At 41.9% G+C, this 15,975-nt stretch overlaps 1 protein-coding gene across 4 annotated transcripts in view; it reads right to left on the bottom strand.

Annotated features, from left to right (window-relative positions):
• The window catches only part of hook3 (hook microtubule-tethering protein 3), a 39,912-nt gene that overhangs the window by 13,822 nt on the left and 10,115 nt on the right, over nucleotides 1-15,975 (bottom strand). For 2 of the 4 annotated variants that reach the window (XM_083793661.1, XM_083793660.1), the window contains exons 3-16: nucleotides 14,886-14,958; nucleotides 14,147-14,197; nucleotides 13,058-13,190; nucleotides 12,691-12,758; nucleotides 11,806-11,868; nucleotides 9,211-9,294; nucleotides 8,515-8,577; nucleotides 6,320-6,483; nucleotides 5,669-5,809; nucleotides 5,425-5,512; nucleotides 3,597-3,710; nucleotides 3,302-3,412; nucleotides 3,000-3,090; nucleotides 1,114-1,183 (exon numbers count right to left, since the gene is read on the bottom strand). In XM_083793661.1, coding sequence (XP_083649787.1) covers nucleotides 1,114-1,183; nucleotides 3,000-3,090; nucleotides 3,302-3,412; nucleotides 3,597-3,710; nucleotides 5,425-5,512; nucleotides 5,669-5,809; nucleotides 6,320-6,483; nucleotides 8,515-8,577; nucleotides 9,211-9,294; nucleotides 11,806-11,868; nucleotides 12,691-12,758; nucleotides 13,058-13,190; nucleotides 14,147-14,197; nucleotides 14,886-14,958 — 1,314 coding nt within the window. The remainder of the gene's footprint in view (nucleotides 1-1,113; nucleotides 1,184-2,999; nucleotides 3,091-3,301; nucleotides 3,413-3,596; nucleotides 3,711-5,424; nucleotides 5,513-5,668; nucleotides 5,810-6,319; nucleotides 6,484-8,514; nucleotides 8,578-9,210; nucleotides 9,295-11,805; nucleotides 11,869-12,690; nucleotides 12,759-13,057; nucleotides 13,191-14,146; nucleotides 14,198-14,885; nucleotides 14,959-15,975) is intronic. The other 2 variants (XM_083793663.1, XM_083793662.1) reach the window with 1 other exon arrangement.

Genomic DNA, 15,975 nt, shown 5'->3' with positions numbered 1-15,975 from the left:
TACTATTTTGAAAAACATTTTTGAATAGTTCAACTAGCCAATCTACATTGACACTTTGTGAGCTTGTAGACTGGCCATTTTAACTATTCAAAAATGTTTTGCAAAATAGTAAAAAAAAAAAAAAAAAGGCAAAGAAGTTTAGGGCTAAGGGGTTTAGCGGTGACGAGAATGGAGCCCCGAGTCTGCTATAAGTTAGGCCGTATGTCGCTGCGCTTGCCGAAGTGAATGGGAAGAATGTTCTACTTTAAGCCTTCTGGAAGGTTAGAGGGTTCCCACTACTTACAACTTCACTGTGCAGGTTTCAATAGTGCACGGACACTACTGTAGGCCTATAGTATGCACTCATGGAATGTCTTAAGATATTCTGCTGTGCTGCGACACCAGTAGAAAAAAACAGCTACCTCTGGAAAGCTACGGCTCGGCTGATGCAACTCAAGCATCTGGAGTCTGACTGTTACATAACCCACATGCACACATGACACACACACACACACACACACACACACTCGGCACACTTGCCAGAATTCTCAGCTGACTTTAAAGCACAGTGGAGGCAGAAAAAAAACAGGGAGAGGCCTGGAAGCTTTCGGAATGAGGAGTTACAGCCTGTGAGCCTGACACAGTGTACACAGTATACTGTGTAGCAGCAACAGTCTGGTGAGAACATGCCGTCTAATCACTTGCGTTATGGTCAGGCAGAAAACTTTGAAAACAACTCAAGGTTTCGTAACCAACCTCACAGGACCAATACATCAATGCATGTGATCGTCTATTCACAACTGACATTGAAATCATGGGCTACAGGAGGAACAGAATGTGAATTATAGACTGTGTAGGTCTGTTTATCACTCGAATGTGCGGCTGATCTGCTAAACTATACTTTATCTCTTATTTTCTTTCCTATCCTTATATAAATAAAGACACGCGTACAGCCTCATAGCTTTCAGCTTTGATCCTTGTCGTTTTGTTTCTGAAGAAGAGCATTTGTTATGCACTTTGTGGTGCTTGAGGAAAGAATGACATTTGGGAAGAATCAAGCAAAATTGGGATCAGCCGATAACCCCTATACCACTCCGTCAGTTTTTGAAATGAAGTCAACAGATAAGTTCATACCGAATCTCAGGAGTGGTGATCTCAGCAGCCAGGGAGTCAGAGCCCTCGGTACCAACCATTGGGAAAATACCTGGTCAAATAGAGACAGTTGGCATTAGAAGGGAAACAAAATGTGCAGGAAATATTTTTGCAGGACAAAATGGGAGGCGTACTATCATCCGACAGATCCGAGGTGCGCTGCGGGTCGGGAGAGGGTTGCGGTTAGGTTTAGGTGTCTGCCCCGGGGGAGGTTAGGGTTAGGGTGAGGGAGGAGGTAGGTTGTCGTTCGGACCAATGCTCCGTCGGACAAAAGGCATGCACTCGGACAAAATGTGACAAAATGTGCAGGACATAATTTTGATCGGAATGCTGACACGTGTTTTTCCCCAGGGACAAACTAGTCTAGTAATGTTTTCACTGATAATATACATTTCCACTGGCTGTGTCAGATATCAACAGGTGAGCCGACCGGATGAATCACTCTGCTGGAATTTTGGTTATAATTAGAAACAACGGCCATCAGTCATATTCAGTCCACCAACAACAATCCAACACAGTTTTGTCTTTTCTTTCAATGCACTCGCACTACACGAACACATCAGTTCTAATTCATTTAACTATACTCAATGGCAAACCAGTTAATCGGATATGTTAATTAAACAAGAGACAACAGGTGGAGAGAACAAGCCTGAGGCTTTCCCTAGACCGTTATTAAGTTGGTCGTTCCGACTGAGACACTTTACTACTACCATAATATTTGTCTCCACCAGGCCGAAGGCATGTGGGGAGAGTATGTTTTGCACTCCGTCCGTCCGTTTGTGTGTTTGTGTGTCCGTCCGTCCGTGTGTCCGTGAACAGCTAATCTCGGCCACCGTTAACCCGGTCGATGCCATATTTTGCACACACACTCCCTGGATGCCAACGATGAACCTCTGCCCCAAACTTTCCAGAACGGCCTGTTATAGCGCCACCAGGAGGCCGCTTTGTGCAAAACAAGTTTTTGCACAGTACACCTACAGATTTTGTCCAAACATCACGCAAATTGGTACACAGTCTCTCTAGAGCCATTCAACGAAACGGGTCTTTCAGATTTATCAGACTCCATCCTGATTGGTTAAGATTGGCTTCCAAAGTTCACAGGAGTGCTCAGTTTCAAACAAAATGCTGCAAATCATGAACACATCGCGTGATTTCCGTGAAATTGTGCACCCACATTCCCACTAGGCCGAGGACGAAATGCCACATGAACAATTTCAACTCAGCCTCAAGGTGGCGCTATAACTGGCCGAAAAGTGTTTTTACCTCTAACTGCACGGATCTGTGGATAACCTGGTGGAGACCTGTGCCCGGAAGGGCACTTTTTCTAGTTTTTATTGTTTTTTTATAAACTTTATTTTACAGTTTTTCACATTTTTTTATACACTTTTTGAACCCAAGTTCGATCCCCTTGCTGGGTGGCACTGGATTAAAGCAATGTCATGCCGACGGAGTCTGGATGCCAGTGTCAAAATAAAGCCAAGTCCCTTGGACAATTCCCTGGCGTCGATTCAAAAAGCAGCTTGCTTGCATTTTAAGGCACATATTGACCTAATGACATATTCTGTAATGATTTGGTGTGCGAGTAATTTAACCTCCAAATTCTGAGATAGAATCATTTATGAGCATCAACAGGAGGAACAGCACAATCTCAGTTCCATGATGGCACATTTACCCCTTTTGGTGTTTTAAACATTATGTTATAATTTAGCTATTGAAAAATAGCAGATCTACAAGCTGTAGAGTGGCACGCTACGAGCTTGTGTGTCTGCTATTTTTGAAAAATCTTAAAAATGTGGCGCAAATCTTTGAATATATATTCTTTCAAAGTGAATGTTTTTAACTCGGGTCTAAATGGGTTAATGTTATACCTGAGGTTAGACCTCCGAGTCCTTCCTGGGCCTGAACACAATGGAGCTCCTCGATGGTCTCCTTCAGAGAGTCTCTCTCGGTCCTCATACGCTACGAATACAGAGACACTACGATTAGGGTTCCAACAGTTAACTAATCATTATTAATCCATTATAAAGACCATAAATTTGGCGAGAAAAAGTATTTTTTTTCCCTGCCCACATCATCTTATAAACTTGTATATTCTTTAATTTTTCAACTTTTCAACTGAAGAGTGAGTTGTACGTGAATTTACAAATTAATTAATAAGAGTTAAGTTTACATCTTTTTCTTTTTGCAGAGAGTCCACTTTCTCTTTGACACGTTTGTACTCAAACTCCATCTTGTCTGCCTTTTTAGACTCTTCCGACAGCTTGTTTTGAAGTTCAACAACCTGTGGAAGGGAGAAAGGACAGGTTGAGCAGGACTGGACACGTTAACATGAGTGTGTGAGCGTGTGTGAGCGAGCGTGTGTGTGTGTGTGTGTGTGTGTGTGTGTGTGTGTGTGCGTGCTCATGATGTTTTCGACAGCCACCAAACAACCGCTTGGTGACAGTCGGTGTTTATGAGTGGACTACCTGTCGTTTGTAAGTCTCCAGCTGTCCCTTGGCGGCGTTAGCTTTACGTAGCTCCTCCTCCAGACTAACTGTGTTTTCCATGTACACATTGTTCTTTTCTTCCAGGAGCTTTACCTGGAACAAGATCGGACATTTAACCCATTTAGCCACGAGATCAGATTTAAAAAAAAGTCTGTTTCCATGTCAGTGTTTCTTCGATTTTTCAAAAACAGCAGACCTACAAGCTCGTAGCGCGCCACTCGGTGGCGCACTATGAGCTTGTAGATCTGCTATTTTTCAATAGCTAAAGCATAACATAATGCTAACACCAAAAGGGGTTCCCGCCCAAAATGGGTTAACCCATTTAGACCCGAGACCAGATTCTACAAAATGTCTTCTAAATCATGACAGTATTCTGGAAGAGGAAAAAAACTATGTTTCTATGTCGGTCGTTCTCAAAGTTTTTCATGTCAAGGACCCCAAAAGCTATATGAAATTGGCCACCACCTGAAAATATGTTGTTCCAGGGACTTTAACTTTAACAATGTCAGTATCCAACGAACCATACTGATTTATCATCGCTTTTTCCATCATTCATCAAATCGCTTTGAAAATAAGATAGTGTGCCCCGATGTCAGTCATTGTTGTTATAGTTGTAGTGTGTGGACTCCAACTCATTTACTTGAGTTTTTGCGATTTTTATAACAATACATATCTGGTTATCGTTATAGTTCTTGGTGTGGATGGTCCTTGATATAGAGAAAGAGCACCAAACTTGAAATGAGATTGTGCAGCTGCTATACCAAGCCTTGTTTGTGTTCATAGCACTGCTTCTTTTAGTGCATGTTGGGTTAGCATGGCTGTAGCCAATACATTTTAATTACATTTACACGGATTCCAACATTCTGCTATGTGTGTTCTCTGACCTATCGGGAACATTTATTTTCTTCAACTGTTCTTTTTTTGAGGCTGTAAACAATTACACTGCTGTCCTGAACATTCCAGCCTTTGTGAGCATGTGTGCGTTTAACCATTGCCATAGGAAATGACAAACTACAGTATCAGAAAGAATGCCAGTTTGCAGACAAAAAAAATGTCGTATGAATCTTTTACGAGCCGAGGTTGTTTTCAGCAATCCAGACGCTTGTCTATGCTTTCATGGTTGTCAAACAGCTGACTGGACGCTGACAAAGGTTTCCACAGGGTTCTCCTAGCAACAATACTGCTGAAACCCTCTGAACAAAGAGTGCCGCACGAGGACAAAATTTGGCGAATATGTGGAATATATGTTTAGCCCATTCTGACCTGAGATCAGATTCTAAAAATGTCTTCTACATCCTGACAGTTTTCTGAAAAAGCTGTTTCTATGTCAGTCGTTCTTCGATTTTTCAAAAATAGCAGACCTACAAGGTATGAGCTTGTAGATCTGCTATTTTTCAATAGCTAAAGCATAACATAACGCCAACACCAAAAGGGGTTCCCGCCTAGAATGGGTTATAATGTGTGGGCGATCAAATATCACCATATTTATGGCCAACGACTTTGATATCCACAACCAGACGACAATATCATATTGTGAGGATAGTCTAAAACTGTTTAATCAAGTTTCTTGATTTTCACAAATAGTCGATCTATAAGCTAACGTATAGGCCTTAAGTGATTAAAACCAGGAAAAGAACACTTTTGCCATACCACGTTATCCAAATTCCTAGACAATACATTTCTCATATCACATTGTCGATATCATTTCAATATATTGCCCAGTGTTTTATTAAAGTTACTGTACCTATCCAGTGTTACACATAACAAGGTAGGCACAAACAATCGGTGTGTGTGTGTGTGTGTGTACCTGCTTCCGAAGAATTCCCAGATCCTCTAATTTTTTCTTATAGTATTCCACCATGCCTTCTAGCTTTGACACTTTGTCTGATGAATGCCTGAATGAAGGGGACAACACACAGGTTTATAAACCCGTAGGGCTCTTCATCTGCCATCCGAAAATAAAATTGTTAAAACGGGTCTGATCTGGTCTCTGTGACACTAATATTTGCATTGGAGAGTTTGTATCTATAGGACTCTGCAATGTATCAAACCTTAGGACGTCCATCTCATCTTTGAGGGACTGTGCTTCTTCAGCCAACGATGTGAGCTCTTCATTCTGAGACCGGACCTCTACAAGCTCTTTGTCCAGTTCCTCGCAACGGATACGGTAGTCATCCTTAGCTGCCTCCAGCCTAGAGGAAAACACCAAACATCAGTTTTCAAACTAAAAAAGGAACCATGACAACTATCTATATCTAGGCATTCTAGGGCATACATGCACGATTAAAGCATACAAATTGCAATGAGGGTGTGAATCATCGACATGTTACAGGAATGTGAATGGGCAGTGTGCTTCTAGCTTTCCATGGCCTCAGATGTCACGTTAGTGGGACAAATTTGTATATGTATAGTTATGTTATTGCGGGGGGGGTTTGCTCGGGGGAAGATCGACACATTGCCCGGGCCGGGGAAATCGAACCAGAGACCTTCTACTTCCCAGGCAGGCTCTCAACCCTTTCAGTGTGTAGCTATAGGTGAATACGGGGAGATAGTCATTCTCTGGATAGATTGGTTTAACCTAAAACATGAACCTTGGTTGAAAAAAAACTAAAGTTGTCCTTTAAGATAGGGGTTATGGGTTATGAATCGTCACTCATCAATACCAAATCATTCATTCCAGTCCATCTTTCCACACCCCTCACCTGAAAGTCTCTTCCTGTAGCTGCTCAAGTTGTGTCTGCAGCTGGAGGTGTCTGCGTCCAGCCGGGCTATTGACATCTTCTATTGAGTCAGACTGGTTGAGTCTTTCCATGAGGATCTGGTTCTCGCATAGCAAACTGCCCTTTTCCTCCTGAAGCGCTGCCACCTATAGACGGCGGAAGGTCAAACGGTATAGCCAAGACAAGAAAGGAAGAAAGAACGGGCCGGGAATAAAGGATGGGGGAAGAGAGAAGAGGAATGGAATGACGGGGTGCAGGTTGTGAAAAGCGTTCGGGAGAGAAGGAAAATAAGCCAAAATGGAAGAAGAGGGGGCAGAAAGGGAGCGAGAGAGTGGAGCGAAAGAGAAGGAAAGGTGTGGCATGGAGACATGGTTGTAGGACAGAGTACAGGAGGACACACCGAAGAAGGGAGGAGGGATATGATTGAACAAAGGGGAGACATGGAAGAAGAAAAATGTGTATTAGGAGGTGACTTTAATCTTCCATGTAGTTTCCAAAAGCGTTTTCAAAAGCGTTTTCAAAAGAGTTTGAAAAAACGTTTTAACTCCAATTAGTTCACAATCAATCGCAGTGTAATCCAAGTGCGTAACCAAACAAAGACACATCATCACACTTCCAACAAAGCAAACCAACAAACTCTGACATAGCCGACAGGGCTACATGCGCTTTGACGTGGCCTTTTCAACACGATGGGCAGAACTTTCACACAAAAACAAAGCAGCAGCTTCTTCTTTTTTTTTGATAAACAGTGATATGTTAAATGTACAATAACCCAAACCATGAGAAGTGAGTTTACCACGTGTTAAAAAAAATTATGATTACCAACTCCTTTCAATAGTATTCATTTCCTCCCAATTGTTGAACAACATCTCTGGAGATTTGCACAATCATTGTTATCTTGGTGACTGGCGCACAAGAGATAACCAAAAACCATGTAAACACTGTAGCAATGAATGATCAATAAGACTTAGGCAGACAATGTGCAGAATATAGCAATTTTCCAAACGGTTTCTTAGTCCTGAATACAAAGATTAACCTCCTTTTAATATATCCCTTTAAAACAGTCTGGAATGTAGCTGATGTATAATGTATTATCTTTATGGAAGCTACTAGGTTTATCTGAAGTCATCTTCTCAGAAGGAAAATGTGCAAAACAATAATAGATAGGATTGGTAATGTGTTTAACCCATTCTGACCTGAGATCAGATTCATACGAGGTTTCCACTGGACACACACTGGTCTGATTAAAAGGCCTCACATCTGGCTATTTAAAAACAAAATAAGCATGGAATCTCTACAGGTCCAACGGGCAGTGAAGCCTTGAGCATTCAAGAATATAAAGATTCGTGTTTCTCAGCTGCTGACAGTTCCCTACCGAAAGCCTTTTAGAGAATGTGTGAAAATAATATTTGAAATACTTGTACATGTGCTCGATTCTTCTCCTGGTCCATTGACAAACCGCAACGCCATTCACAAGATGGCAGAAAGGTCCTCAAGTTAGTTTTTTTTCAAAATCCCTGGAAGTATTTTAACTATAATTTTGTCCTAGATCTGTCTGTAGCAAATATGGCTTTTCTGGTGGCTACTTCCTGAGTCTAAAAGCCAAGCTCCTCCCCTTCCTGTCTACTGCTGCCAATGGGAAACCATTGTGAAACACACCAAGGGTTAACAAGGCAGGACGTTATTAGTTAAAGCAGTGGTTCTCAATCTGTGGGTCAGGACCGCCAGGGGAGTCCCTACGTGGGGCGTGGGGGGGGTTCGGGGGGGGGGAGTCCCTACGTGAGGAACCGAGTCAAACTTAAATGCAATACCTACAACAACTCCTACAAGTCCAAATGCATGTCAAGGTGGGAGGGTCCCCAGTTCAAATGGCCTGAAAAGGTTGAGAACCACCGAGGAGTCAGGACTGACACCCCACGTCACGCCATACACGCACACACACACAGTACTGCTGGTGCTGGGGGGGGGGGTGGCTGTCGTGTCCACACACCATGTGCATGTGTATGTGGTGACGACACACACACGCACGCACACACACACAGTTTGGGAGAGAGTGGTGTCTGGAGTCCAGAAAAGGGATGCTGTTGCAAGCAAAAAGTGCAAAAGATCCAGGGGCTCATTAAAACACGCCACACACGACAGATGGAAAGGAAACAAAGAAAAAAAAGTAGATTTACCCTTTCTTCTAGTTCATTAAACTCTAACCTCAGTCTATCTCGTTCGTCTTGGACGTGGAGGGCCTTCAAAGCAAGGCACACAGGTATTGAAAGAATCAGTCAGAGCATTAGAAAGATTAGAGCCCCGACCGATGCCATATAGGTTTGGCTCGGGAATCTGGACATTTTGACCATTTTCACTTAAACAGGGGCATCGGCTTGGAAATGCTTGACATTTGGGTACGCATGGGCTGAATTATTGCAGACACCGATAAGTGTCAAAAAGTCAAATAGTGGCAGAAGTTAACAGCCAAACTAATACATCGGTCGGGCTCCATCAGAGAGAGAACTGACTTCGTAAATCAAATCAAATACCAATAATTAGTTAAGAGCGAACTGTATGCGAGATGCAGACAATGCAACAGAGTTTTCTGCATTAAGAAAGCTTTTTGGGGTTTTTTCAATTTAAGGTGAACCCACCGCAAAAAAATCACAGTTATTTCTTTGCTTCCGAGCTTCCTGAAACACCTCTCGTCAACCAGCGTTCCTACCCGACCGCAGGTTCAAAATAACGTATCGTTTCACTCAGGAAAGTTCAAATCTAGATTAAGGTTTCGCACGAGTCACGGTTTCAAATTTTACATTAACAACATCTAACAAAAAGAATAAAAAAACAACCCTAGGGGATCATCTCGTCTGTAATACACCAGTACCAACCTGCATATCTAGCTCACGGCATCTCTGAGAGATCTCATCCTTTGTGGACAGAGCCTCACTGAGCTCCTCCGCGGTCTTCTTTAGCTGAGAACACAAGGTTCAAGGTTAGCTTTATTGTCCCTTGCGGGAAATTGGTTTGCACAGGAATCAACGCATGAACACAAGGCGGTTAACATTATTATGTACCTACTATTGTATGCAGAATGGGTGACCAAGCTCTGTTTCCCCAACGGTAAAACATATTTACACTAAAAAAGAATCCCTGGCTAATTTTATTTTATTTCTTTCATAAATAGGGAATTTTTTACTCAACAGGAACTGCTCCCGCCACAAGTTGATGATGTCATATGTCCGGAAGAACGGTCTACTTCCGCATTTAAGTGCGGAAGTGCAAACGAGCGCTCAATGTTAACAGCGACGGCGCTAGGGGGGGCTTTAGCCCCCCCCCCTGCTGGAGGCTTAGCCCCCCCTAAGCACCCCCTGCCCACAAACCTAACTGTGATGAAAAATATTCATGGAATAAATAAAATATATGAAAGACAGAATTGACTTACTTTTATATAAATCATTACTATAAAATCATACTTTTTATTTTTGGAATGCTGAAATAATCCATAACCTGACTTTTAGTGCCGCTCCGTTCTCCCGTTAAGGGCGCTTTCACACCGGACATGTTTGGTTCGTTTAAAACGAACCATGGTCCGCTTACCCCTTTGGTTCGGTTGGTGTGAACGTGCATACGAACTCTGGTGCGGATCAAAGAAACGAACCATGGTCCGCTAAAAAAGGCCGAACTCGGTTCGCTTCGAAACGAACCACGGTGCGGTTCGTTACTGGTGTGAATGCATTCGGACTTTATAGAGGACCAAATACAGGACGATAGGCAAAATAGCCGTCGGGCGTCGGCAGTTGTGAGGCTGCATTAATAATTATAGTTATAAAAGCATGTATTTTTTTACGGGGATCATATGACAGCTGACAGTCTGATTTTAATAGTAGACGCATACAGTATATGTCGAGGCGCAGCGCAGCATACGAGGTTCACATGCGCAAAATGTACAAGTTATCGACATGGAATGGTGCACGGTATGGCACACGATGTTAGCTTGTAGATCTGTTTATTTTAATCATGCGCCGGCCGCCGCCACGCATGCGAATCTGCGATGCATGAGTCTTCATGCGAGTTTCTCTTTCAACTCGTGTCCCCTCCTTTTTTTGTGTGTGTGTGTGTGTGTGTGTGTGTGGGCGCGTGGGCGCGCACGCACATGAGGGGACTGGGGGAGAGACCCATATATTTATATGGGAGAGACGCAGAGACAGAGAAATATTTAAAATCATCCATGTCGCGCAGGCCGCAGGTATCGAGAAAAAGCCAATGTTAAATAAGCTATACACATGTGGTCCCAAATGATTAATTGATTACATCACTATAGCAAAAGACGTAAAACTAGGTCAACTCAATTAGCTGCAGCGGAGCTGTTCTGACTTGAAGCTCAATAACCAACTGACCAAACCATAAGATGACATGGAAATGCCCGCCGCGGCGCCGATTTGATGCGCAGAAATAACATGGGTGAAGGTGCACACATGGAAGAAAAGTCCTTTTTATCGGGGATACCTTGTTGTAGGCTATACGTCTCCGTGAATGTATGCATCAGCATTCAGCAGCAAGCACATTATTGTTCAAACACCTGCTCCTCTGTTCATCTGTTGCTCTTATTTGGCTAATAAAATAATTAATAAGAATGAATGCAATAGCAAGTTGTTGCTGCCTGTCATGTTGCTGTTCTCTTCTCTCTCTGTGTGACTGAAGGTTGCCCCTGCAAAAATTGTAGACAGTGATTTCCCCTCATGTTCTTTCCCCCCCCACTATTTGGTTCGCTTAACATGTCCACGTGTCATTTGTTTACATATTTGGTACGCTTTACAAAGTCCAGTGTGAACACCAAACGGACCAAAATCAAAATGCAAATATTTGGTCCTTGGTCCTTGATCCGGACCTTCTAAGCGAACTTTGGGTGTGAAAGCGCCCTAAGACATGCTCCTGCCCAGTGCCCAGCGCACAGTACAGTCAAACAGCCCCCTCCCTCCTGAGCCTTGGGAGCGGAGGGAGTCCTCCTCTCAGCCCGCAACAGCGCTCACAGTCACATACGCTCAGCACACTAGTCTGTCTCGTTCTGTCACTGTGACTTCTGTCCCCACGCTTTATTTTTTTATTTATTTTAGTTGTAGAGGGCAAGTATAATGTTCTAAGCCATATTTGTCTCATTAGCCAAAGATCCTTTTAAGGTGGTTGCACACTGCGTGCGTTTCTTTGCTGTGATTTGCGGATCCGAAAGTAGTAGGCTATCACTAGATATCAGCCTGTCACCAACACCCCACTAGACAGCTGCAGAAAATGTATCAAATCAACCCCGGTCCGAAAGAAACACACCACTATGCACCTTTAGGGTCATATTTCAGCTGTTTAGCTGTGATCAGCCTAACCCTAACACAAGTGTCAGTAATATACTGACAATGGGAAACTAGAGATGGGCATTTGCATTATAGTTCTATTGCAAGAAAACACACATTTTATGAATTTTATATACATACCTGTCTGTCCAGATCCACATATGATTCATTTGTTCCTGTGACTGGAGTTTCTTTACTCATCAGCTAGGGAAAAAAACACACTCAATATTGAATATGGATGGGTGTTATAACCAGTTTTCTCATCAACCAAAGCAATAGGTTGATGAAAAATGATTAAAAAAAAAAAAAAAAAAAACTAAGGTAATCTAACAACATGAGGGGCGACAGTGGCTAAGGCGATAGAACCCCCTAACTACTGATGAACACCAACATTTTGTACACCAAAATTTGGTGTCCAAAATGCGGAAGTGCTCAATGTTAAACCCCAGCTGCACGGGGTTTCCTCGTGATAAATGCAGGGCCTGCAGTCCCAGCTCTGACCAGTAGGGCCGAGCGCTTCAACGTTGGCCAGCCCTTCTGGAGGCTTGTCCAATACCGTCGAAAATAGTTGGACTGCATTTTAGCTTCAAAAGCCAAGTCGTTATGGGGGTTTAGAGACTTGTCACTAGACCAACGCAAGTTCCGCAACGTAATTTTGTCTATAACTCGAGAAACCACATGAGCCCCTAGCATCCCTGTTCTATGGGTGAGCATTCAGCAATAATTTCGGTGAAGCTATTGTGTAGAGGGAAAACAGGAGGGGGCCTAGTTTAAACCCTGGGGGGACTCCAGTCACGTTAATTAATGGTGGAGTCACTCATTGTTATTACTAATTATGCTTTTTTTAAATTAGAACACTCTAGTCCTCCTGTCCTATATCCGAAACCGGAGATGTTGAAAAGTTCTGGGATTTAAGATATCATATATACCGGTATATATAAATAAGGGAACACTATGCACCCCCATGTAAAAGTAGCCCTAAAAAGTATATGCAAATACAAGTCAGATCTTCAACTATTGGCATGCCTCTTGGATGGCTGTCATGACGACATGTTGCACCGATTCCTCCATCATCATTATGGTCTGGATGTACTCTGGAGCAAAAACAAAAAAAGAGAGACAAATGACCAGTGAATAAATAAGGCAGTGTTGTGTTACAGGCCAGTATTTAGTTACAAAAAAATCTATCAATTGTTCAGAATCAGAACAATTGATAGATTATTTTCTAATTATTGTGCATTTTCATGTCAAGGTACCCCCAAATTGACACCAATTTGCCCACGGACGCCCAATTGAAAAGACATGCCAGGGACCCCCATAAGAGAAGATCTTTACGGCAACAACGTTTCCCACCCCTGCCCTACACTACCACATACAGAGTACAGACACACACCTTGTTTCTGTTCGCAGTTGACGGCACAGCCGAGTATGAGTTGTAGCATCCTGCCGAGCTCTGCTGCATCCGAGTGTTCCCCAATAAGATTAACATCTGGCAGTGTGAAGTCATTTATCTGCTGGCCTAGGACCTACACAAAGTAAGAGGGACAATGCATGTCGTTATAATATGGTGCATCACAGCTTGCACAATGAGTATGTTGCAGCAACTTTACCATACAAATGTACCATTTGGTTATATAAGACATGTTTCTTTTAACAAAGAAATTAAGAATATAACCTAATAAGGACATTCATTTAGCTATTTTGATGGTCATAAAAGCTTCAAACACATGCTACATTTGCTTTTCCATTATACATTATGGTTTAGTTTATGTGGGGACGGTTGATGGTGGGGTGACGCAAGCGTACGACACAAGAACAAAAAGGACTGTGATTAAAGTCAATTTTGTCCAAGTTAATAATCGATGCAAACCAACTATAGAGCGTTGCAGTCCCGCCCCCTTTCTTGACGACGCCAGGCCCAGGAAATGATTCCCACTGCATTTTTCCCATAGACATTTCAATAAGTATTTATTTAAAGACGGTTACACCGCAGACAAAGCCAACTTGATTTGTGACAAATCATGACAATAAACACAATATTTTGGACCAAACAAATAATTACAAAGAAGAAAAACAACAACAAAAAGTGTTGTAACATGCCGTTTCTTTTCTTCTTTCTAATTCTTTGTGTTTGTTGTCATGATTTGTCACAACTTGAGTTGGCTTTGTACGAGGCTTAAAAGGTCTTTAAATAAATACTTTTTGAAAAGTCTATGGGGAAAATTAACAGGATAACGGCATTTCCTGCAACGCCCTATACTAGGCCGCTGCAAAGCCCTTGACTTCGAACAGAGTCGTGAAAACGTAACATTAATAAGATAAGTACATAATTTGTTTTGAATAGAGACAGGGAACGTAAAAGAACATGTCCAGGTTGTCATTAAAAACACCGGCAACTTGACAACAACGCCGTCATGTTCTTGAACATGTGCAAGCTGATACCTACTAAAATGTCTAAATAAATAGAACAGTTAATTCTTACCTCTTGGTTATAGTCTAAAATACCTTTCAAAACTTTCTTTAGATTGCTGATCTGAAATTAGGAGAGAGATGGGTTATTCAGGACATTGTATTATTACCAACACCACCCATTTCTAAACACAATAAATAATCAACTGTTTCAAGCGACTAGCTAGAGACAGAGAACATGTCGGCTTTAAGTACCGATTGTGATAGCGCAGACACTAGACAGCAGTGGTGGAAAGTAACTAAGTACATTTACTTCAGTACTGTACTTAAGTAAAATGTATTTGTACTTTACTTGAGTATTTCCACTACTTTTACTTCTACTCCACTACATCTCAGAGCCACAATTTGTACTTTTACTTCACTACAATTGTTTGAAAACTTTAGTTACTTTGGCGATTAAAATTGTGATTATAAAACATACAGTAACCACTTCAACCCTAAACATTTCGGCCATTTGAAAATAGCCGATCTACAAGCTCTCAATGCGTCGCAATGCATTGTAGATAGGCTATTTTCAAAATATTGTCTACACATTTTGAACTTGTGAAATGGGACGTTCTGCAATGTGAGTACTTTTACTTTTAGTACTTTAAGCACATTTTGATGCAGATACTTTTGTACTTTCACTCAAGTGCATTTTCAATTCCGTACTTTTACTTGTAACGGAGTTGCACTATTGGTACTTTTAATTAAGTAAAACAATTGAGTACTTTTTCCACCACTGCTAGACAGCCATTGTATGTGATTCTCACCTTTAACCTCCAGTTGTCTCCAACCTCAGGCTTCACCCTACTGATCCAACCGTCGTTAAAATATACTGCATCTCTGGAAAATACAATTGAGTTACAGAAGGTCAATCAAACTTTCAAATGTCCCACAACTAGAAAGAAGAATATTAACAAAAAAAACCACTGTATGAATAGAAGAATAGTAGTCACATGTGCTCTGTCTTTCCCAAGAACACTCTGGATGAAAAAGGTACGGTCAGACTTGTTATGGTTAGAGTGACGAGATTACATACAAAGTCAATGCAAAGACGAGAAGTTGCGCGAGAGCCCTGGTGCAGCACAAACGGGACGAACCGAGGCGAATATTTTAATTCAAGTACTCTGAAGTTCTGAACTCACCTTAAGAAAGTTGACTGACCATTTCTCATACAATAATTACTGAGGAAATTGGGTATTTCTTTTAGAGGTAGAAATTAAAGCTAGGATTACGTTGTTGTTGTTGTGGTGGTAAATTATTCCCTTGTTATAATTGATAACAGCTTTGAAGGTGATTCCCCCTAAGCTCCACTGAAACAAACAGCATTAATACCATAATGTTTTTCCATATACGTTTTTTCTTTGATCAATTAGATCATTAGAAAATAGTGCACTTTTCCCACAAAATATCAGTCCAGCTGCTGTACCGAGATCGTTATCGAACTACTATCAGTCGGGCTCTATAGAGCGTCGCAGCCCCGCCCCCTTCCATGACGACGCTGGAACCAGAAGTGAATTCCTCATTCAGTATTTATTCATTATAAGTATTTATTTAAAGACGATTACGCCACGGACAAAAAGCCAACTCGAGTTGTGACACATCATGACAATAAACACAATGTTTTTCGCTGATCAAATAATTTGTAAGAAGAAAAACAAAACAAAAAGTGCTGTGTCCTGCTATGTATGTATTTCTTCTTACAAATGAGTTGATCGGCCCAAAACATTGTGTTTACTGCCATTTGTCGTCACAACTCGAGTTGGCTTTGTCCGTCTTTATATAAATACATTTTGAAAAGTCTGAGCTAAATTAACGGGGAATTCACTTCTGGTCCTCGGGAGGGGAAGGTCTATTGCG

Source organism: Protomyctophum parallelum (genome assembly GCF_964188405.1).
Source record: "Protomyctophum parallelum genome assembly, chromosome: 21".
Lineage (NCBI taxonomy): Eukaryota > Metazoa > Chordata > Actinopteri > Myctophiformes > Myctophidae > Protomyctophum > Protomyctophum parallelum.
This window is presented reverse-complemented; position numbering and strand designations above follow the sequence as displayed.